This window comes from Chiloscyllium plagiosum, unplaced genomic scaffold, assembly GCF_037043375.1.
Source record: "Chiloscyllium plagiosum isolate Xiang-an unplaced genomic scaffold, Cpla_swu_hap1 HiC_scaffold_21, whole genome shotgun sequence".
NCBI classification, from domain to species: domain Eukaryota; kingdom Metazoa; phylum Chordata; class Chondrichthyes; order Orectolobiformes; family Hemiscylliidae; genus Chiloscyllium; species Chiloscyllium plagiosum.
In genome coordinates this window covers 52,267,896-52,292,095 of record NW_028270159.1, presented here as the reverse complement: position 1 = coordinate 52,292,095, position 24,200 = coordinate 52,267,896, and the positions used below count along the sequence as shown (strand labels likewise).

Sequence of the window (24,200 nt, the reverse complement as noted above, 5' to 3'; positions counted from 1 at the left end):
CAACCCTCAGGGTGAAGAATTTCCTTCTCAATTCAGTCCTAAATCTGCTCCCTATAATCTTGAGGCTGTGCCCTCTTGTCATAGCTTCACCTGCCAGTAGAAACATCCTATCTACTTCTATCTTATCCATTCCCTTCATAATTTTATATGTTTCTATAAAATCCCCCCTCATTCTTCTGAATTCCAATGAATATAATCCCAATCTACTCAGTCTCTCCTCATAAGTCAACCCCCTCAACTCTGGAATCAACCGAGTGAACCTCTTCTGTACCTCCTCCAGTGCCAGAACATCCTTTCTCAACTAAGGAGACCAAAACTGCATATGGTACCCCAGGTGTGGCCTCACCAGCACCCTGTACAGCTGCAACATAATCTCTCTGCTTTTAAAATCAACCCCTTTAGCAATGAAGGACAAAATTCCATTTGCCTTCCTAATTACTTGTTGCACCTGCAGACCAACCTTCTGTGATTCATGCACAAGGACACCCAGGTCCCTCTGCATAGCAGCATGATGCAATTTCTTACCATTCAAGTAATAATCCTTTTTACTGTTACTCCTACCAAAAATGTATGACTTCACATTTATTAACATTGTATTCCGTCTGCCAGACCTTTGCCCAATCACTCAATGTTCCTCTGCAAAGTCATAGTCATAGAGTCATAGAGCTATACAGCATGGAAACCGACCTTTTGGTCCAACCCGTCCATGCTGATCAGACATCCCAACCCAATCTAGTCCCACCTGCCAGCACCTGGCCCATATCACTCTAAACTCTTCCTATTCAGATATCCATCCAGATGCCTTTTAAATGTTGCAGTTGTACTAACCTCCACCCCTCTGCACACTTTGCTCTGCCACTCATCTCAGTGTCATCTGCAAACTTTGTCACCCTACACGTGGTCCCAAACTCCAAATCATCTATATAAATTGTAAATAATTGTGGTCCCAACGCTGATTAAATGTTGTAATTGTACTAGCCTCCACTACATCCTCTGGCAGCTCATTCCATACATGCACCACCCTCTGCATGAAAACGTTGCCCCTCGGGTGCCTTTTAAATCTTGCCCCGTTCACCGTAAACCTATGCTGTCTAGTTTTGGACACCCCCAACACAGGGAAAAGACCTTGCCTATTTACCCTATCCATGCCCCTCATGATTTTCAAAACCTCTATAAGGTCACCCCTCGGCCTCCAATGCTCCAAGAAAAACAGCCCCAGCCTATTCAGCATCTCCCTATAGTTGAAGCTATCCCACCCTGGTAACATCCTTATAAATCTTTTCTGAACCCTTTCAAGTTTCACAACATCCTTCCAATGGGAGGGAGACCAGAATTGCACACAATATTCCAAAAGTAGCCTAACCAATATCCTGTACAGCCTCATTGTGACCTCCCAACTCCTATGCTCAATACTCTGACCAATAAAGGAAGCATTACCAAACGCTTTTTTCACCAACCTGTCTATTTGCAACTCTCCTTCAAGGAACTATGAACCTGCACTCCAAGGTCTCTTTGTTCAGCAACACTCACTATGACCTTACTATTAAGTGTATAAGTCCTGTCCTGATTTGCCTTTCCAAAATGCAGTACCTCATTTTTCTAAATTAAACTCCATCTGCCACTCCTCGGCCCATTGGCCCATCTGATCAAGATCCCGTTGTAATCTGAGATAACCTTTGCTGTCCACTACACCTCCAATTTTGGTGTCAGCTGCAAACTTACTAACTATACCTCCTGTGTTCATGCCCAAATCATTTATATAAATGACGAAAAGCAGTGAACCCAGCACCAATCCTTGTGGCACACCACGGGTCACACGCATCCAGTCTGGAAAGCAACCCTCCACTACCACCTTCTATTTTCTACCTTCAAGCCAGTTCTGTATCCAAATAGCCAGTCCTCAGTGTATTCCATGTAATCTAATCTTGCTAACAAGTCTACCATGAAGAACCTTGTTGAATGCCTTACTGAAGTCCATATAGAACACATTCACTGCTCTGCCCTCATCAGTCCTCTTCGTTACTTCTTCAAAAAACTCAATCAAGTTAGTGAAACATTATTTTCCACACACAAAGCCATGTTGACTATTCTGAATAAATCCTTGCCTTTCCAAATACATGTAAATCCTGTCCCTCAGGATGGCCTCCAACAGCTTGCCCATCACTGATGACACCTGCTAAGTCTGTAGTTCCCTGGGTTTTCCTTACCATCTTTCTTAAATAGTGGCGCCATGTTAGTCAACACCCAGTCTTTCGATACCTCATCTGTGGCTATTAATGATAGAAATATCTCAGCAAGGGGCCCAGCAATCACTCCCCTAACTTCCCATAGAGTATTAGGGTACACCTGATCAGGTCCCAGGGATTTATCCACCCTTATACGTTTTAGGATGTACAGCACTTTCTCTTCTGTAATGTGGACAATTTTCAAAATGTCATTATTTATTTTTCTACATTCTATATCTTCCATGTCCTTCTCCAGAGTAAACAGTGATGCAAAATACTTGTTTAGTATCTCCCCCATCTCCTGCAGTTCCACACATAGGCTGCCTTGCTGCTCTTTAAGGGGCCCTATTCTCTCCCTAGTTATCCATTTGTCCTTAATGTATTTGTAAAATCCCTTCGGATCCTCTTTAACCCTATTTGCAAAAGCTTTCTCATGTTCCCTTTTTGCCCTCCTGATTTCCCTCTTAAGTGTACACTAACCTTTACACTGTTCTAAGGATTCACTCGATCTCTGCTGTCTATATCGGATATATGCTTCTTTCTTTTTCTTGACCAAAACCTCAATTTTTCTCGTCATTCAGCATTTCCTACACCTGCCAGTCTTGCCTTTAACTCTAGCAGGGACAAACGGTTTCTTATTATCTCACTTTTGAAGGCTTCTCATTTTCCAGCTCTATCTGGAAACATCTGCCCCCAATCAACTTTTGAAAATTCTTGCCTAATACCGTCAAAATTGGCTTTCCTCCAATTTAGAACTTTAACTTTTAGATCTGGCTTATCCTTTTCCATCACTATTTTAAAGCTAATAGAATTGTGGTCGCTGGCCCCAAAGTGCTCCCCCACTGACAGCTCAGGCACTTGCCCTGCCTTATTTTCCAAGATTAGGTGAAGTTGTGCACCTTCTCTATTAGGTACGTTCACATACCAAACCAGAAAATTTTCTTGTACACACTTCAACAAACTCCTCTCCATCATAACCTTTAACGCTATGGCAGTCCCATTCTGTGTTTAGAAAGTGAAAATCCCTGACCATAACCACCCTATTATTCTTGTAGATAACTGAGATCTCCTTACAAATTTGTTTGTTTCCCGCGGACTATTGGGGAGGGTCAATGGTACTATTCCAATAAGGTGATCATCTCTTTCTAATTTCTCACTTCCACCCAAATAACCTCTCTGGACATATTTCCATAGCCTCCGTAAGTACAGTTGTAATGGTATCGCTTACTAAAAACGCTGCTCCTCCACCTCTCTTGCCCCCCTTTTCTATCCTTCTTATAGCATTTGTATCCTGGAACATTAAGCTGCCAGTCCTGTCTATCCCTGAGCCCCGTCTCTGTAATTGCCATGATATCCTAGTTCCATGTTCTTAATCATGCCCTGAGTTCATCTGCCTTCCCTGTTAGCCCTGTTGCATTGAAATACACGCAGTTTAATTTATCTGTCCTACCTTTGTTCCTGCCTGCCCTGAATGTTGGACTTGCGGTTTTTTACCAACTGTACCACTCTCAAATTGATCTCTTCTTCATTATCTCTCTGGGTCCCACAAGCCCTCCTTACTAGTTTAAATCCTCCCAAGCAGTTCTAGTAAATCTCCCTGCCAGTATGTTTGTCCTCTTCCAATTCAGGTGCAATCCGTCTTCCTTATACAGGTAATTTCTGCCCCAGAAGAGATTCCAATGATCCAAAAACGTGAGCCGTCCTCCCCTGCACCAGCTCCTCAGCCACGCATTCATCCGCTCTGTCCTCCTATTCCTACCCTTACTAGCTCGCAGCACTGGGAGTAATCCAGATATTAGTACCCTTGAGGACCTCCTTTTTAAATTCCTATATCCTCCCTTCAGAATCTTAACCTTTTCCCTTCATTAGTTGCAATGTGTGCAATGACCTCCTGCTGGCCTCTCTCCCCTTTGAGAATATTCTTGATCCAAGATACCCTTGATCCTGGCACCAGGAAGGCACCATTTGATTTCTCGCTGTTGGCCACAGAAATGTCTGTCATAGAGTCTGATATCATGGAGACAGGCCCTTGGGCCCAAGCTGGTCCATGCCGACTAAAATGTCCGTCCACACTAACCCCATTTCCCTGTACTTGGCCCATATTCTTCTAATCCTTTCCTCTCCATGTATTTGTCCAAATTCCCTTTGAATGTTGCTAATGCACCCATCTCAACCACTTCCGCTGGCAGCTCATTCCAAATGTGTACCACCCTCTGTGTGTAAAAAAAAGTTGCCCCTCAGGTTCCCTTTTATTCTTTCTGCTCTAACTTTAAACTGATGCCCTCTAGTCCTCAATTCCTCAACCCTAGGAAAAACATTGTGTGTATCCTCCCTATCCATGCCTCTCATAATCTTATACATCTTTATAAGGTTCCCTCCAGTCTACGCTGGAAAGAAAAATGTCCTAGCTTGTCCAACCTCTCCCTATAACTCAGACCATTGAGCCCAGGCAACATCCTTCTAAATTTCTTCCACATTCTTTCCAATTTAATAACATCCTTCCTTTAACAAGGTGACCAAAATTGAACACAATACTCCAAATGCAGTGTTATACCAATGTCCTGTATAACTTCAATATAACTTACCATCTTCTATACTCCAACTGATCCGTGCAATCCGATAGGATTCAAAACCAAACACACTTATTGCAGACAAAATCATGAGTAACATGGAAACTCTCCCTAATCTCCCAAATCCAACAGGGAGAGCACATCACTCTACTAAAGGTCACCATTGCACCTTAACAAGCTACAGACCCAGAATATAGCGCAATCTTACTGCTCTAAAAATACTGCTCCAGACTAATGTTTTATAGTTTTAAAAATTAATCAAGAGACAGATCTCAATAAAACATAAACGACCCCATTGTACTGACTATTGTAGATTTACGAAAACAAAAAAGAACACGGAGGTTATATGTAAAAACCATGCACTTAACTTATCCTGCTGTGAGTTCTCCAACACAGGTTCTTCTGAGGTCAGCTGTGAATTTCACTGTTTGCTCATTTTTCTTCAACATTCTCTGATGTTCAGCCATACTTGAACTCAAAGAGCAAAGATAGTAGCTTTGCAGATGACCTGCTGTGCCAGTTAGCAGTGTAGGTTTCTTTCTCCATTTGAGTCAGTTCCCATGTGGTCTCTATCTTTGCCTCTCTTCTTCCTTTTTAAAGTGCTGCTGTATTGATCTTTTCTCCCCAAAAGTTCCAAAACCGTGCAACAGTTTACAAAACAGTAAGCTCCTGGAATTTGAGGAAATCAGCTCCAACACCTAAAGTACATCAAAAAGGATCAGCTCTTACAGCCACAATGTTTTTCAGTTTGGCTATCATGTTCCCTACATTACAACAATGACTATATGACGAAACTGTTTCAATATCTGTAAAGCCTTTGAGATGTCTAGTGGTGGTGAATCTGCTTTAGAAATGTAAGTCTTTCTTCTTTTTTGTATTTCTACATTTGTCCCATGAAACTACTTTGGCGATATCCGACATTTTGTACATTAAAGTATCTTAAATAATTGTAGTAAATGCCCCATGATATTTTATTATCTTTAATGGCCTGCTATGCACGTGTGTCTGAGAATGAAGTAGTCTCTTGAGCATCATATTTTCCAGAATCCTGAATTCAAAGTTCTGTTACTCTGATTCAGTCTTTAAAGTCTACCAACATTAGTTTAGACAAGCATGCAAGAAGTGAAATAAGGTCCAAAAATACTAGAGAGATTCAGTAAGTCTGGCAGCCTCTGTTGAGAGAGAAGAGGAGTTAACATTTTGAGTTCAAGATAATTCTTTTTCCACAGTGGTTGCTAGACCTGATTTTCAACAGCACCTCCTGATTTTATTTCTGCTCTACATTACATTGACAAAAGTAGCTTAGTGCACCCTTACCAGACTGTAACCAGGATCTTACAGATTAAATTAAGCAATAAGATTGCATAAAACAGATTAATGATGTGTATAAGGGTGATTTAATTGAGGTTTGTACAATTTAGGAAGGATTTGATAGGGCAGATTGAACCAGTGAGGGTATATAGTGAGAGAGATTAATTTTAAAATCAGCCAGGCCATTCAGAAGAAACATTAGGGTAACCTCCTTCAACCAAGTGGTAGTGGAAAATGGTGCACTTGCCCACCAAAGAAAAATCTAACCTAGTTTTGTTAGACAAATATATTAAGGTATATGGATCCAGAGCAAGTAAACTGAATTGTAATATATGTTCGCTATGGTTTCACTGAATGCTGAAGCAGGCTCCAAGACCTGAATGGCTTACTCCTATTCTTATAATCAAGATTCAGTCAGTCTTTGTCTATTCTGAAGTTGTTGACTGAGAAATGATAATGGAGTGATTAAGCAGGGCAGATTATAATGGAAGGCACAAATATCTTGAATTGATTGCTGGAGTCTTGTCTCTTTCTGTTTAGTGGCTGGAATCAAAAGTAATTTGTTGGCTGAGCATGGTGTTTCTGCAGAAAACCAGCACTAAATTATCATCCCCTCAGACAAGCAGCACACTACAACGCTGGAGAATACACCTGCAGTTTTTTCTTTACCAGGTGTATGCAAATATGAGGATTGAGGAACTTTTCAGCATTATTCGTGGTAAGTGAATGCAGTTACATTTTCATACTTGAGACAAAGTTTGGCATCTTGTGTCAATTTTGCATTTTCAGGTATTTCAGGGTTTTCAGTTTACATTTACTTCTATATTGTTCCTGGCAAGTACCAGAGAAACAGATTTTTCAGTCATATGCTGCTCGCAGAAGTACCTCTTTCAATTTCTGAGTAGCTCATGATTGAAAGATTCAAATTTCTTTGATTTTTCTCTTTCCTAGACCTCTGTCCTGGTCCTGGCATCATTGGCCTGATGTGTGGAAATGGGAGCAATTGTTGGGACTTAGGTGCTGACTGTGTTTGAATTGAATTAACGGTGTTCAGTTTTACTCAAAATGCTTGTCAACCATTGGCATTTTAAGTCATATATGTGTGGATCTATATGCATTCCATATATACATATGAAATTCATGTGATTTTGTTACAATACCCATTTTCACTTGGTGTCATGTTTTACTAAAATGCACATCATATTTTAATTGGGCTCAGAAACTGATGTTTCTTTTAGAAGTTGTTGGTTTTTATTTTGTTTTGAACTGCAGATTTCCCAGAATCCAAGGCAGCATTGCAGGATCTGAAAGTTTGTCTTGAAAGGACCAATCAGAGGCAGCAATTACTTTCATCTCTAAAAGCAGCCCTGGAAACTAGACTTCTCCACCCAGGTTTGTTCTGATTACACACACTTTCTAAAGTATGCAATACAAGCTGAGCAGAGTTTGGGAGTAATGCACCTCCTTTCATTTGACAGGTGACTTTGGAATAATAGCTATTTATTGGTCTTAATGTCTGTTACTATACTCCAAAAAGCAGTAGGAATGCCTCGTCTCTCACTGCTTTTAGGAGTTTGAATTTAGAGTCTGATTATATATTTTTGCTGACCATATTGTCAATGGTTGTACAGCTAACGTTCTTTTTAAGAAGTATGCATATATGGCTGCTCAGCTGTCTTAAGGGAAACATGCAATGCAAAGAACGGATGCCTATGGCAAATGTAAGGGCTGTATTCTGACAGAACATTACATGGTACTTTAGCTATGAAAATTTAGATGTAGAGTGATTCATGGAAATTCTTCCAGAGTTGAGGAAATTTCCACAACTCAAAAAAGAGTTACTTTTGTAATAATAAAAATTTAAATGTATATTCATACATGCCTAATGAGAAATACTGAGATAAATGGTGTCCCAAAGGTTAGTTGATTACAATTCCCACATATACATGTTTAGCAGAAGTTTTTGGAGTTTGATTTAGCAACGGGGTTCTTCCAATTTTCTCTTTCCTCATTGAGGCCATTGCTACAGATTGGACATTACTACAGATGTTGCAGCTGAAGTGAAGTAACAGTGTAAACTGAGGATAGACCTTGAGTGTCTGCCTACATTTGATGGATTGACCGGGTCAACAGGTAGCCGAGAAAAACCATTCTGAATGCTGGAGGTTAAGAGGTTAAAGCGATTGTTTCTGTAACAAAGGGCCATAATTTTACTCAACATTTAGCATTATATTACAACTGGTTGACCAACTTCTTAACTCGGAAGCAGCATTTCTCTCACTAGGGGAGGGTGGTGTTGCAGAAAGATAAGATTTTGCACAACAGCTTGAATTTCAGAAGGAAAGCTCAAAACAATTCATTGATTATTTGAGTGTGTAGTGAATAAGCACGACCAATAAAATGTGCCTAGCAGTAGGACTAACTAAAGTGGCAACAGGATTTGGGTTGCCATTTAACCTGAGTTTCCTCATCTCTCAATTCACTTTGTGAGTAGTTTGTTATGCGAGTGAGATGAGGAGGAATGTTGGTGTGCACCCAGCTCATACAGTCACCCATTTAGCATTGCGATTTGATCACTCACTCACCCACCCACCCTGTCAACACTCGGTCAGCAACCCACCCATCCAGCCCTCCCACTCAGTCACAACCCACCTAGCTTACCAACCAGGAGAAAATGAGGATTGCAGATGCTGGAGATCAAAGTCAAGAGTGTGGTGCTGGAGAATTCACTTCCTGATGAAGGACTTATGCCAGAAACGTCAATTCTCCTGCTGTTCAGAAGCTGACTGACCCTGCTATGCTTATCCAGCACCGCTCTATCTTACTAACCAGTTAGCCACCTACCTAGAACACCCCCAGGCAATGTCAGCCAGTTAACCAGCACCCTCCCTGCTGTCAATTCCCAAGGAAATGTTGGATGCCAAAGAAAGAAAGCTAGTGGTAAGCAGACAGGCTTGGAAAAAGTCAGCCTTGCACCCACAATGTGTTGCAGGCAGGCTAAATTTATTGAAAGTGGAACTTCTATTTCTGACTGGAACTCGGCCAGTAGCAGCAGTGTCAGTGCTCAGAAGTGGGTGCTGCCATGACTGCAGACAGTCTTTATAGTCTTATTCTATTTGACACAATCAGAAATAAGAAGAGGAGTGGGCAGTTCGACCCTCACACCTGCTCCGTTCGCTAGGATCATGGCTGATATGACACTTTTCACATCTATGTTTTTTGTCCTTTTCCCCATAACACTCGATTCCCTTACTGATCAAGAATCTATCTATGTCAGCCTTAAGTGTACACAGGGACTCTGCCCCCACGGCTCTTTGTGGCAAGGAGTTGCAAAGAAATTTATCCCTCTGGGAGAAGAAATTACTCCTCAGAGTCTTGAATTGATGTCCCTTAATTCTGAGACAATGCCCTCTGATCTCAGATGGTTCCATTTACCTGTCAAGCCCTTTAAATATTCTATGTCTCAATGAGATCACCTCTCATTCTTCTAAATTCCAGTGCGTAGAATCCTAACCTGTTTAATCTTTGCTTGCAAGTCAATTTCTGCATAATGGGGTTCATCCCTAATTAACCTTGTCTGAACTGCCCCCAAACAAGTAATATTTTTCCTTAAATAAGGGAACCAAAACTGCTCACAGTACTCTTGATGTGGTCTCACCAGTATCTTGTACATCCCTATTCTTATGTTCTAACTCCCTTCAAATAAAGGCCAACATACCAGATTACCTACTGCACTTGTATGCTTGCTCCTGTATGAATCCTGGATCCAAGTAAGTAGTGGGCATTAGGCAGACAGGTGTTTGGCAGCCTTGGGAGTGGGAATGATGGTGGGTTGGTTTTGAAGTCTGCAGAGATGGAGGAATGAGTGACATACTGTATGTATTTGAGTAATAGTTGAATTGTTTTGACATTTTAAGGTTGAGTTTATGGGATCCACTATTACATAGATACTGCTTTTGAGTGGCTGAAATACACACCCATCAAAATTCATACCGTGTCATCAGCAGAAGTCCAATTGATCTCTGAGTGATTAAAGAAAAAATCACAATGAATTACGGTAATTCTGAAGACCTGGAGTGGGACAGCAATGTTATTGTTTTAGGTGGTTGAATTATTTATTTCTTCCAGTTTTCTGGTCTACTGCAACTTGTGTGGGTGGGGTGTGATGGTGACTGTAATGGCTGAGTTCATTCCTACCTTCTTGTAAACTCCAGACACACGCACTTGCATACCATTTCAGCAAGCATCACCACATATGGGCCAGGAAAGCAACCTTTACAAATTTTTTTCTTCTTCCAAACCAAACTGTGGTTGTAGCTAGACTAACTGACCCAATAGAGACAAAAGGGACTGGAGCCTGAAAATGACTGCTGTATTTGCTTTAATCATACACATGGGAATGCCTATATTTACTTGGACACCAAGTTAATGTGTTGCCCCTACAGAGAAATTATACATCCCAGAGCATGAGGAAATAACTGTATGTGAAGCAACACAAATCTAGACACTAGACGTTAAATTTCTACCACAGATTCAACTTAATCTCTTAACTTGGTGCTCATTGGTCAAATATACACAAGGTATTCTTCAAAACATATATCTAGTAGTTAATGGAGTTAATGTTTCCTTGTTTAGGAGTGAACACTGCTGATGTGATAACTTTGTACATATCTGCAATCAAGGCCCTTCGTGAATTGGACCCATCGATGGTTATTTTGGAGGTGGTGTGTGAACCAGTCCGCAAGTATCTAAGGTGCAGTATTGTATTTTCAATACAATATTTCAATGGGTGTGGTGATCCCATTCACAGGATGAACTTGTTGGGGGTAGCTGGACGGGAGGTGTGGTTGTTGAGGGTGCCTTCAGATGGAGTCAGTAATTATTTTTATTGAAATGCCAAAATTAAGTTAAACAGGTAAGTCAGTGTCAGAATAGACAATAGACAATAGATAGACAATAGACAATAGATGCAGGAGTAGGCCATTCAGCCCTTCGAGCCTGCACCGCCATTCAATATGATCATGGCTGATCATTCCTAATCAATATCCTGTTCCTGCCTTATCTCCATAACCCTTGATTCCACTATCTTTAAGAGCTCTATCCAACTCTTTCTTAAATGAATCCAGAGACTGGGCCTCCACTGCCCTCTGGGGCAGAGCATTCCACACAGCCACCATTCTCTGGGTGAAGAAGTTTCTCCTCATCTCTGTCCTAAATGGTCTACCCCGTATTTTTAAGCTGTGTCCTCTGGTTCGGCACTCACCCATCAGCAGAAACATGTTTCCTGCTGCCAGAGTGTCCAATCCTTTAATAATCTTATACATCTCAATCAGATCCCCTCTCAGTCTTCTAAACTCAAGGGTATACAAGCCCAGTCGCTTCAGTCTTTCAGTGTAAGGTAATCCCGCCATTTCAGGAATTGACCTCGTGAACCTACGCTGCACTCCCTCAATAGCCAGAATGTCTTTCCTCAAATTTGGAGACCAGAACTGCACACAGTACTCGAGGTGTGGTCTCACCAGGGCCCTGTACAGCTGCAGAAGCACCTCTTTGCTTCTATACTCAATTCCTCTTGTTATGAAGGCTAGCATGCTATTAGCCTTCTATGAACAAAGCTGCATACTAATGAAGTTGTGACATCTGGATAGTCGCTCTTCATGCCAAACCAGAATTATGTTGGAGAATCTCTGGAAAATATTTTGTCCAAAGTTTGATAACATGAAATTTCATTCAGCTGCTTATTTTCAGGTGCGGGCCAATCCAACTGTTCAGGCTGACATTGAGAAAGCAAATGTTGCCACATTCAAATTGGGATAAAGGATATGAAGTGCATCTCTAGGTGACTGAAATAGTTGGTCATCGCAAGAATAGGGTATTGTTCCATGTTATTTTCAGAGAGAAATTTGGATCTAGAGGAAAAGAATCAAAGTTCAATCTCATCATGTTACTCTTCCAGAATGCAGTTTTCTTTTCAAGTGCTGTGAGCTGATCACTCATAATGTTTGTGTTCTTTCATTGCCTTCTTGTATTCCTTTGGTTCATTTGGTTTCAGCTATGTTCACAAAATAAGCGAAGAGACACTTCATATTCTAATCGCAGAGGCAGTATTTGAATTCCTTTTCAAAGTTGATTTTAAATATAAGCAGTTGATCCCTCCATTTCAAGCACCTTTGCAGTACTCTTCCTAATGACAACCAGTGGATCGCTGTGTGTAAACACAATACATCATGATTATATCCCGTATCTGTAGATTGTTTTGCAATTAGCTGCACATGGAGTGGGTGAGGGTTCAGTAGTTTGCAATTGACGTGACTTGGTGGAATATGTCACCAAGTGCTCAGTCCTTTCATGCCAGCTGTTTCCTGTGAATTGAAAAGTGAGATTTAAACAGTGTGTCATTTATCAGTTCATAGCTGCAATGCCATCATGCTAAATCCAACCAGGCAATCCCAAGGAGTTTGTTTTTCTCCATAATAGTTCTATAAAATATTGAATATTCCATGCACATTTGCTTGTTCAAGAGCACAAGACAAAACAGAATGTCTTCAAAACAGTTTTCCTACATATATCATAGAAAAACCAACTTCATTGCTCAGACCGTGGAGTATAAGAGTTGGAATGTCATGTTGAGGTTCTGCAGGACATTAGTGAGGCCTCCTCTTGAGCACCGTGTCCAGTTATGGTTGCCCTATTATAGGGAAATATTATTAAGCTAGAGAGGGTTCAGAAAAGATTTATCAGGAATGGAAGGTTTGAGTTATAAAGAAAGGCTGGATAGGCTGGGCCATCTTTCACTGGTGCATGGGAAGTAGAGAGATGACCTTACAGAGTTTATAAGAACATGAAGAGTATAGATAGGGTTGATGGTAGAGGTCTTTTTTGCTAGGAGGGTGAATTCAAGGCTGAGGGCATATTTTTAAGGTGAGAGGAGAGAAATTTAAAGTAGTCATGAGGGACAATTGTTTTTACACAGTAGTTTGTGTGTAGAATGAATTTCCTAAGGAAGTGGTGAATGCAGGCACAGTTACTAAGTTTAGAAGACATTTAGGTAAGTACATAAATAAGAAATGTTTGGAGGGATGTGGGCCAGGAGCATGCAGGTGGAACTAGTTTAGTTTAGAATTATGTTTGACATGGACTGGTTGGACTGTAGGGTCTGTTTCTATGCTGTATGACTCTGTGTGCATCACATCCATTGGTGCTCATATCGATTTGATGGGCAAAGGCAGGTTTGCATTTCACACACTTCACCAGCGTTGATTCCCATCAGCTATAGTTTCCTCAACTTTCTGCTTCATGATGATGTTTGTTTGAGAGAGGTAATGCTGACATTTCTGCCTCTTCAAAAATTTATTTCAATCATTTTGGTTTTACTTGCTGCAGTCAAAATTTCAATAATGAGCCTTCTTGGTCTGTGCAATCTGGTAGATCACCTCCAAAGATGCTTTTTGAACTTGATCAGCGATGCTTAACATTCCTCTTAAAGGAAGCTTGGTGCTGTGATTTTTTTTTTCCCACTTTCCCAAATGTAATCCCTGAGAGTGATCTCCAAACATGGTTTAAGCCTGTTCATGCTTTCATTAGGCTGTATTTTATTATTATTCACTCATGGGGTGTAAGTGTTGATGGTTGGACCAGCATTTATTGCCTGCTGCTTTAATGTTGCAGTTCATGAGCTGCAGGCAGACACTCAAAGCTGTAGTTAGGCCCTAATGAGATGAAGTTTCAAGATTTTGACACAAAAGGAATCATATGTTTCCAAGTCAAGATGGTGAGCTTGAAGGTCATGATGTCCTCATGTATCTGCTGCCCTTGTCCTTCGAGATGGAAATGCTCGTAGGTTTGGAAGGCACTGTTTAAGGAGCTTTGGTGAATCTGCAGTGCATCTTATAGATGGTACACATTATTGTGACTGAGCATTGGCAGGCAGGGAGTGGGTGTTTGTGGATGTGGCACCAAACAAGCGAGTTGCTTTGTCCTCTATAGTATTGAACTGCTTGTGTTGTTGGAACTGCACTCATCCAGGCAAATGGAGTGTTCCTAACTTGTGCCTACTGTGAGTAAGCAGGCAGGTACAGCAAGTGTTGACAAAGGAAAATGGTATGTTGGCCTCCATAACGAGTGGAATCAGTGAATCTCAGCGAAATCTGTGGGGCAACTGAGGAACAACATCTCAACTTCAGACTAGGTAAGGCTGGTAGGTGCAGGGAATGCTAGATGATTAGATAAATTGAGATTTTGGTCAAGGAAAAGAAAGAAGCACGTGTCGGGTATAGAGCAGGGATCAAGTTAATCTCTGGAAGATTATAAAGGCAGTAGGAATATGCTTAAGAGGGAAATCAGGAGGGCTAAAAGGGGACATGAGATAGCTTTGGTAAGTAGGGTTAAGGAGAATCCAAAGAAATTTTACAAATACATTAAGAGCAAATGAGTAATTAGAGAGGATAGGGCCCCTAAAGATCAGCAAGGCAGCCTGTGTGTGGAACCACAGGAGATGGGGGAGATACTAAACGAGTATTGTACATCAATGTTTATAGTGGAGAAGAATATGGAAGATTTGAGAATGTGGGGAAATAAATAGCGAAAAATGTTCATATTAAAAAGAGGGAAGTGCTGGACATCTTAAAACATATCTGATCAGGTGTAGGACAAAGTGAGGACTGCAGATGTTGGAGGTCAGAGTTGAGGGTGTGGTGCTTGAAAAGCCCAGCACACCAGGCAGCATCTGAGGAGTAGGAGAATTGATGTTTTGGGCATAAGCCCTTCATCAGGAATGACACCTGATCAGGTATACCCAGTGCTCTGTGGGAAAGTAGGGGAGTGATTGCTGGGCCCCTTGCTAAGATATTTTTATCACCAATAACCACAGATGAGGTACTGGAAGACTGGAGGCTTGCTAGCGTGGTGCCACTATTTAAGCCAGCTGGTAAGGAAAAGCCAGGGAACTATAGACTAGTGAGCCTGACATCAGTGCTGGGCAAGTTGTTGAAGGAAATCCCGACAGGCAGGGTTTACATGTATTTGGAAAGGCAAGGACAGATTAGCGGTACTCAACATGGCTTTGTGCATGGGAAATAATGTCTTACTAATTTGATTGAAATTTTTGAAGAATTAGAGAAGAGGATTGATAAGGGTGGAGCAGTGGACATGATCCACAGGCTCTTCATGATAGATTGGTTAGTAAGGTTAGATCAAGAGTTTAATTCAGGTAAATGTGAGGTGCTGCATTTTGGGAAAGCAAATCTTAGCAGGACGTATACACTTAATGGTAAGGTCCTAGGGAGTGTTGCTGAACAAAGAGAACTTGGAGTGCAGGTTCATAGCTCCTTGAAAGTGGAGTCGTAGGTAGATAGGATAGTGAAGAAGGCGTTTGGTATGCTTTCCTTTATTGGTCAGAGTATTGAGTACAGGAGTTGGGAGGTCATGTTGCGGCTGTACAGGACATTGGTTGGAATATTGCGTGCAGTTAGGGTGAGAGGGGAAAGATATAAAAGAGACCTAAGGGGCATCATTTTCACGCAGAGGGTGGGTACGTGTATGGAATGAGCTGCCAGAGGATGTGGTGGAGGCTGGTACAATTGCAACATTTAAGAGGCATTTGGATGGGTATATGAATAGGAAGGGTTTGGAGGGATATGGGCCGGGTGCTGGCAGGTGGGACTAGATTGGGTTGGGATATCTGGTCGGCAAGGAATACTGCGTGCAGTTCAGGTCTCCCTGCTTTGGAAGGATGTTGTGAAACTTGAAAGGGTTGAGAAAAGATTTATAAGGATGTTGTCAAGGTTGGATCTATAGAGAGAGGCTAAATAGGCTGGGGCTGTTTTCCCTGGAGCATTGGAGGCAAAGGAATGACCTTATAGAGGTGTATAAAATCGTGAGGGGCAAGGGTAGGGTAAATAGACAAAGTCTTTTCTCCAGGGTAGGGGAATCCAAAACTAGACAGCATGGGTTTAAGGTGAGGAGAAAGATTTAAAAGGGACCTAAGGGGCAACTTTTTCACGCAGAGGGTGGTGCCTGTATGGAGCAAACTGCCAGAGGAAGTAGTGGAGGCTGGTACAATTAGGGCATTTGGAAGGCATCTGGATGGGTATATGAATATGAAGAGTTTAGAAGGATATGGGCCAAATACTGGCAAATGGGGCTAGATTTATTTAGGATATCTGGTTGGCATGGATGAGTTGGACTGAAGGGTCTATTTCCATGCTGTACAATTCTATGACTCTCGGCACTTTACAACCTTCTGGGCTCACTATTTAGTTCAACACCTTCAAATTCTAAACCCATTCATTCGCATGTTCTCCCCCCCTCCCCCCCCCCCCCAACACACACACACACACACAGACTGTCTGTTCTGTCAAGTCTGGCAGTTAGACACACCATTGTTCTGCTATTCTCAAATTCCAATCACTTAATCTGAACTATCAGCATCCTTTCCTCCCGAGCCCTCCAATCCACACTGCCCCCACCCACTTCTGCAAATGCTGGAAACCAGATTCTAGATTAGAGTGGTGCTGATGAAGGCCTTTTGCCCGAAACGTCGACTTTCCTGCTCCTCAGATGCTGCCTGAACTGCTGTGCTTTTCCAGCACCACTCTAATCTAGAGACCTTCCCACTTCATGTCAGCTCTGATGAAGAGCCATCCAAACTCGAAATGTTAGCTTGCTCTCTCTCCATAGATGTTGCCTGATCTGCTGTGATCTCCAGCATTTTTGTTTTCAGTTAAAATATGTGGATGCCTTGTTGCAATTGTACAGAACCTTGGTATAGTATTGATGCCCTGTATTGGCAGAACTGATGTATGAAGAGAGACTGGGTTATTTAAGGACTAGACAGAGTTAATTCAGGAAGGGTGTTTCTGATGACTGGGGAGTCCCGAGCCAGGGGTCGCAGTCTAAGAATACAGTCTAAATGGTGGTCCATTTTAGGACTGAATTGAAATGTTTCTTCACCCAGAGAGTGGTGAGCCTGTGGAATTCTCAGCCACGGAAAGTGGTTGAAGCCAAAAGATTCACTGCTTTCAAGGAGCTAGATAGAGTTCTTGGGGCTACAGGAATCAACAGGTGTACAGAGGAAGTGGGAATAAGTTGTTGAGTTTAATGAACAGTTAGGTTCATATTGAATGGATTACTCCATATCCTTCCCCCTTGTACTCTCTCCTTTGGCCAATGTGCTTGTTTGTGTGATGCACAGTGACCAGTGACTTGATTGGGGCAGTCATTATCCTGCAGATTATTGTTATTAAGTCCTATTTACAAGTGTAGTTTGCAATGGCTCAGGCCTTATTCACAAGTTTGGTGACAAATCCAATCTTCTAGAGCCTGAATCTGTGTGATTTTAACTGATGAATGTAGACTCAAGATACACAACCATTGAGAACACTTTAGAAGATTTCCCAACTAACTGCACCCACTCATTGTGTCAGTTAATCAGAGTCGACCTGCTAACCCGTGTAATTGCTATAAATTGTTGTCGCAGTTTGAAATTTTGCGTTTGTCCTGATGTGTGCAACATGAAATGTTTCAGAAATCTCTCTCAGCAATTCAATTTTAAACTTTAAAACTATTTTTCTGTTTCTTTTTATTTGTGAATTATCAGGACAAGGGATGATACTGTGAGACAGATCGTAGCAGGTTTGACTGATGATTCAGAAGGATCCAGTGATCTGGCAAATGAACTGTCCAAAGCAGATCCAATCACTCTAGAGCATGGACACGATAGCGATGATGATATGTCTGATCCAGATGATTGGGTTCCTGACCCTGTTGATGCAGATCCAGGTAATTCCAATAACTCCCAAGGAACAGTAAGCATATTTATCAGTGAATCTGAGAGAAGGATGTATAAGGCTTTGGAGGATTGAAAGAATCACAGCTGGATAACTGACCCAAATCATAGAGATAATGGCACATGATTATATTTGACAACAAATAACCTGGATATTTGAACTCTGTGCCAAGAGTGGGGCTTGGTTCCTCACTCTGAGAGTACTATCAACTGAAGTTATAGAAATCCCAGTAGCTGATCCCGAGAGGCAACATGATCAGGTCTCTAAGATGAAGGGCTTATGCCCCAAGCATTGATTCTCCTGCTCCTCCGATGCTGCCTGATTTGCTGTGCTTTTATAGCACCACACTCTCGACTCTGATCTCCAGCATCTGCAGTCCTCACTCTCTCCTAAGATGATTCTATGTCTGATTTCCCTTTCTCCACAGCCTCAGAAGACAGGAATCAAGAATTTGCATGTGCACTTTTTAGTCTAAGATACGTAACAAGCAGAAAGCTTGGAACTACTTGGTCAGTTGGATGCACAATATGGAGCTTAATAAAGCAAATCAGGATTATCCATCTAAGGCAGCTCTACTTTAAATTGCAGAGCTGAACACAGCAGTGACGAGAATAACTTTGCAGAACTTTCTGGAATTACTTTCAATTTTCTTGCCTTTTGTCCTACCAGGCTGGGATTTGTTCCTGATTGTGATTAATTGCCTTTAAAGTTTTCTTAAAGTTGTACAGTGTTGCAGGTAGTGTTCATAAATTTTCTGCAATTTCTTAAAGGTGTATGACCATCAGCTGACAATGTCCATGTAGCAGGTACAGAGTTCTCAATGAACTGCAGCTCACATGTTACTGAATTCAGTAAATAAATGGACCATTATAAATAATATATAGTTGATATATTTCATGTTATGATATTAGGCATTTACTTTAGAGAAGGAAAATGTCTTTTTTTAAAACTCAGTAGATTCTTTCTCCTAATATTTTTATTTTTGCAATTCAATTTTTAATAGCTTTGTGGTACAGAATGTAAACCTCACTATAAGGAGTCAAATCGTCGGGCTTTTTGTCTTCACTTGTCAGCATAAAAATGCAAGGAACAGACTTGGAAAAAGGCACACTAATTTATTCAGCATGAGAAAGGGATACTGCTTGATTGAATTATCCAGATACAGCAGTGAACTGTTAATCTGTGTTCTTAGACAGGCAGATAAAATCTGATTGGTCAGCATGTTGCCATGGGGATGCAGCAGCGATTGACATTCTGCACGATCCCTTTTTGTTTTTCAGTGCAAAAGGTTCAATATAGGTACAAATTATTTTTACCTACATAAGACAGTATCTTGAGCATTAATATATGTAGCTTCAAGAATGTACAAATTTATTATATTAAGAGCTCCACTGATGATTTAAAATTGGTGTGATTCTTAGCAGAATCTAGATGATTTAATAAAAACTAGCTTTATCTGTTGTTCAGATACTTGGACATCTTCACCTTCTATGATAATCTAAAGTCATCTGGGCACCAATCAGACTCACATTTCTTGGTAAGCAATTAAGATGTTAGCAAGAGCCCTGTCTAGAGAGTATCGTCTGATAACACAATTTCGGTCTACACGTTGTCATTGAAACTAAGCTCAGGTGTATATGAATGGAAAGGATTTAGAGAGATATGGGCCAAGTGCTGGCAAATAGGATTAGATTATTTTAGGATATCTGGTCAGCATGGACGAGTTGGACCAAAGGGTTTGTTTCTGTGCTATACATCTCTATAACTCTAAATTATCTGGACTATGCTGAGAATTACACAAAAACTAATTTAAGATCATCATTATCATATGCAGTGTGATAAATTTGTGTGTTCGATAAGCTGCAAATATTGATAGAGAATCCTGTTTTGTTTTGAAATCAGAAGGAATTTGTATGCACATTGCATCTTTTTGATGGAAAAATAAATAAGGAACTAAGATTGACAGTTCATTGGTCGTGCAGAGTTTTCTTGCCAATGATGGTCCAGTCAATCAGCATCCTGTCCTCATGCTGCATAAACTGGTGTTCTCTTTTATCATTCTGATTTTTGTGTTCTAGCAATGAGTGCTTTCACTTCTTATCTCCTTTTAGCAATAGTTAAGTTCCACTCTTTCAATAGTGCAACAGTGACTACATTTCGGTAAGTACTTAATTAGCTGTGAAACCCTAGGGGCATCTCAAGGTTATGAAAGTGCTACAACATGGCAGTACGTTTTGTACAATTACTTGAGAAACATTTGAGTGTGGATGAACAGATGAGCGGTTTCTCGTGAAGTCTTGTGCTGGCCGCTTGCAAATTGCCCACAATGTGGCCACTTCAAAAAATAAAGTACTGCAAATTGAAGTAAGCAAAATTAACTGGCAGATTGGTCATGAACCACTTAACTTTTACCAAGATTTTATGGTAGGTTTTAAGTTTAATGGTGACTTTTATCACACATCACCTGTTGAATTTAATGTGATAACTTACCATGCTGTGATTTGAACTTTAGCTTGATGGTCAAGTAACTTACCTGCACTGGCAGGAACCTAAAGGGAGGGCACAAAAAATTCTGAAACCAATAAGTGTTGACTGTTTGCAGCTCTTCACATAACATTTCTTAACAATATGTTGCTTTTTTTTTGTAAAATTAACAAGAATGAATAAATATTTCTAATAACTAGACTTGCAATAGAGATCCACATTGTGATACTGACCCCTTTGTACTTTGAATGCCTTATTTAATTTTGCAGCCTGGATTGGGGTTACTCCTCACTATGTCAATTTCATTTCTCCCTAACTTGTTTTAGGTAAGTTTGGCTCTAAACGAAGATCTTCTGACATCATCACCTTGCTGGTCAGCATTTACGGCAGCAAAGAATTGTTTATCAATGAATATCGGACACTTCTGGCAGACCGAATACTCCATCATTTCAGCTACGTTACCTGCAGGTACCGAGATGCTTGCAGGGTTGGATTGGAAGCACAAACCATAATTGACCTGTCTGTGGTTGCTCCTGATTCTGAGAGGCTTCAGATTCATTGTCCTTAAGGCTGAGTCTAAATATTCAGAGGATTGTGTATTCAGGTCCCATTCGAGGGAAGCAGAATGACATAATGAACCTTCAAATAGTAACAGCCTCCAGATTTCCCCATCTTTAACATATTCCACAGTCCACCTATCCAGGAGATTTGAAACAAAGGACAGAGTTGTTGGTGAAAGGCAGCAGGTCTGTCAGCATCTGTAGGTGGAAAGCAGAGTTAACGTTTCAAGTCTGGTGATCCTTCATCAGAAATGATAGCAGCTAGGAAAAATGGGTATTTATGCTGAAGATGAGGTTGGGCAATGGGGGAAGGAGTGAGCGGATAAGTGGAGATGGAACCCAGAGACAGAAAGAGGAATAGGAAAGGGCCAGGCAGACGAGGGTGTGCTTGGAAAGAAGAGAAGCTGAGATATTGTATACATGGGCTTTCGTAAAGCCTTTGACAGGATTCGGCATGGTCAACTAATTAGTAAAGTTAGATCACATGGGATCACATGAACTTGCAAACTGGATACAAATTTAGCTTGACAGAATGAAGGCAGAGGGTGATAGTGGTGGAGGGTTGTTTTTTGGCATGTGACCAGCAGTGTTCCACAGGGACTGGTACTGGGCCACTTCTGTCATTTATTTAAATGATTTGGATGAGGCGGCATGGTTAGTAAGTTTGCAGCTAACACAGAAGTTGGTGATATAGTGAATAGTAAAGAAGGTTATCTCATAGTACAATTGGGTTAATGGGCTGAGGAGTGGAAGATGGAATTTAGTTTTGATAGATGCGAGATATTGCATTTTGGTAAAACAAACAAGGACAGGACTTATACTGTTAGTGGTAGGGCCTTGGGTAGTGTTGTAGAACAGAGACCTGGGGGTTCAGGTACATAATTCTTTGAAATTTGCATCACAGGTAGACAGGGTCTTTAAACAGGTTTGTTTAGCATGTTTGCCTTCATTGCTCAGACCTTTTGAATATCATAGAATCCCTACGGTGTGGAAACAAGTACTTCGGCCCAAGAAGTCCACACTGACCGTCCAAAGAATAACCCGTCCAGACCCATACCCCTACTCTATTACTCTACCCAGACTAATGCACCTAACCTACACATCCCTAAACACTACAGGCTATTTAGCATGGCCAATTCACCTAACCTGCACATCTTTGGATTGTGTGAGGAAACTGGAGCACCCGGAGGAAACCCACGGAGACGTGGGGAAAGTGTGCAAACTCTACACAGACAGTTGCCTGAGGCTGGAATTGAACCTGGTTCCCTAGCGCTGTGAGGCAGCAGTGCTAACCACTGAGCCACCGTGCTGCTTAAAAGATGTAGGAGTTAGGATGCATGTTGAGGTTGTACAGGACGTTGGTGAGGCCTCCTCTGGCGTAGTATACAGTTCTGATTGCCCTTTTATATGAAGGATATTATTAAGCTGGAAGGGTTCATCAAAGATTTATGAGGATGTTGCTGGGAATGATAGGTTTGAGCTATAAAAATAGGGTTGGACATTTTTCACTGGAGCATAGAAGGTTGAAGGGTGATCTTATAAAGGTTTATAAATTTATGAGGTGCATAAGTTAGGTGAATATAGCAAGCGTCTTTTCCCAAGGGTAGGTAGAGTTCAAAACTAGGGGACATACTTTTTAAGGTGGGAGGAGAAAGTTTTTGTAAAGGACATGAGGGGCAACCTTTTTACACAGTGGCTTGTATGTGGAATGAACTGCCAGAGGAAGTGGTGAATGCAGGTACAGTTAAAACATTTAAAAGCCATTTGGATAAGTACATGAATAAAAGGTTTGGAGAGATGTGGGCCAAGTCCAGACAGGTGAGACTAGTTTAGTTGGAAACATGGTTGGCATTCTGTAGTTAGACCAAAAGGTTTGTTTCTTTGCTGTATGACTATATAAGTGATATCGAGAGCTGAGATTAGGTTGGCTTTAGTGACCCATGTCATCACAGGACCAGGGTGTGAGGTGGATAAAACCATTGCCAGAATCAGTTTCTCAAGTTATTGAACTCCATGTTGAATCCTATAGCCTGCAGGGTCCTCAAGTGAAAAATGAGATGCTTCGAGCTTGCACAAAATGGCCTTCTCTTCCTATTTAATTTGCTCTTGGCATGTTCCAAGAGTGTGTTTTCTCTTGAAGATGAGAATTTAGTGTGATTTAATACTGAGTCTAGTGGAGTTTGCACATTCTCCCCATGTCTTCGTGGATTTCCTTTGGGTGCACTGGTTCCCTTCCACAGTGTGAAGCTGTGCAGGGTAGATGGACTGATGGTGCTGAATTGTTTATAGTGTCCAGAGATGTGCAGACGAGGTGGATTAACCATAGGAAATGCAGGGTTGCAGAGATAGGGTGGGGGATTGGTCTGGGTAGGTTGCTCTTCAGCGGGGTGGTGTGGATTCAATGGCCCAAATAGACTGCTTCCACACTGTAGGAATTTTGTGGATAAGTTGAATTTTGGCTCAGCCATTTTTATGCCAAACTTTTAAAAAGTGATTTTTAAAAATTTGTTTTTCTCCCTTCACATTACTTATTCTTGGAGGCATGTGAAATAGTGGAAGGATTTACAGGATGATTGATAGCTCACATCTTACATGAATTCTCCTTCCATCATCATCAACCAGCTTCACACAAGCCAACAGGTTATTTAATCCGTAAAGAGGGAAGGCTTTTGTGGCTCCCATAACCCTAATGAAGTTTGGAAAGTATCCATGAGATCTTGAGCCAAAATTCAGAGTCAGAGAGTATTGTTGGGGCAGGGTTTGATTCATGCACCTCTTCCCTGACATGGAATTGCTACCACTGAGCACAAACCCTGTTACCATTTCAGTGGTAAATTCAAAAATCCAATCATTTAAACTTTGTGTATATTTGAAGTATATTCACCGAGAGAAAGTAATGATACAAACTGTGTTTGTTTAAATTGGAGCAATGCATTTGTAGCAAATGCATGCTATGTCTAAGTTCCATATAAAATCATTGCATTCAGAATGCCCAAAGGTTACTATATTTTTTCAGACCTTTTAAAGTCTTTTTTGCAGTTAATGACAATGTTTGTGAGAATGTTCTGGAACCTGTTGTCTATTTTGCTTCTATTAGAACTGCTTGAGTCAATGCATATTCTGATTATTCATATCTGATGTGACTGCTTCACCATAGGGAAATTCGAAATCTGGAGTTGCTCAAGCTGCGTTTTGGAGAAGCTCAGATGCACTTCTGTGAGGTCATGTTAAAGGTCAGTGAAAGAACTGCAAGTTAAAACGGTT

At 41.1% G+C, this 24,200-nt stretch overlaps 1 protein-coding gene across 2 annotated transcripts in view; it reads left to right on the top strand.

Moving 5' to 3' along the window:
• Positions 1–24,200, top strand: part of anapc2 (anaphase promoting complex subunit 2) — a 184,346-nt gene that overhangs the window by 143,707 nt on the left and 16,439 nt on the right. For both annotated transcript variants that reach the window (XM_087998567.1, XM_043719834.2), the window contains 6 exons: positions 6,647–6,824; positions 7,379–7,498; positions 10,742–10,859; positions 17,703–17,884; positions 20,703–20,844; positions 24,094–24,169. In XM_087998567.1, coding sequence (XP_087854693.1) covers positions 6,647–6,824; positions 7,379–7,498; positions 10,742–10,859; positions 17,703–17,884; positions 20,703–20,844; positions 24,094–24,169 — 816 coding nt within the window. The remainder of the gene's footprint in view (positions 1–6,646; positions 6,825–7,378; positions 7,499–10,741; positions 10,860–17,702; positions 17,885–20,702; positions 20,845–24,093; positions 24,170–24,200) is intronic.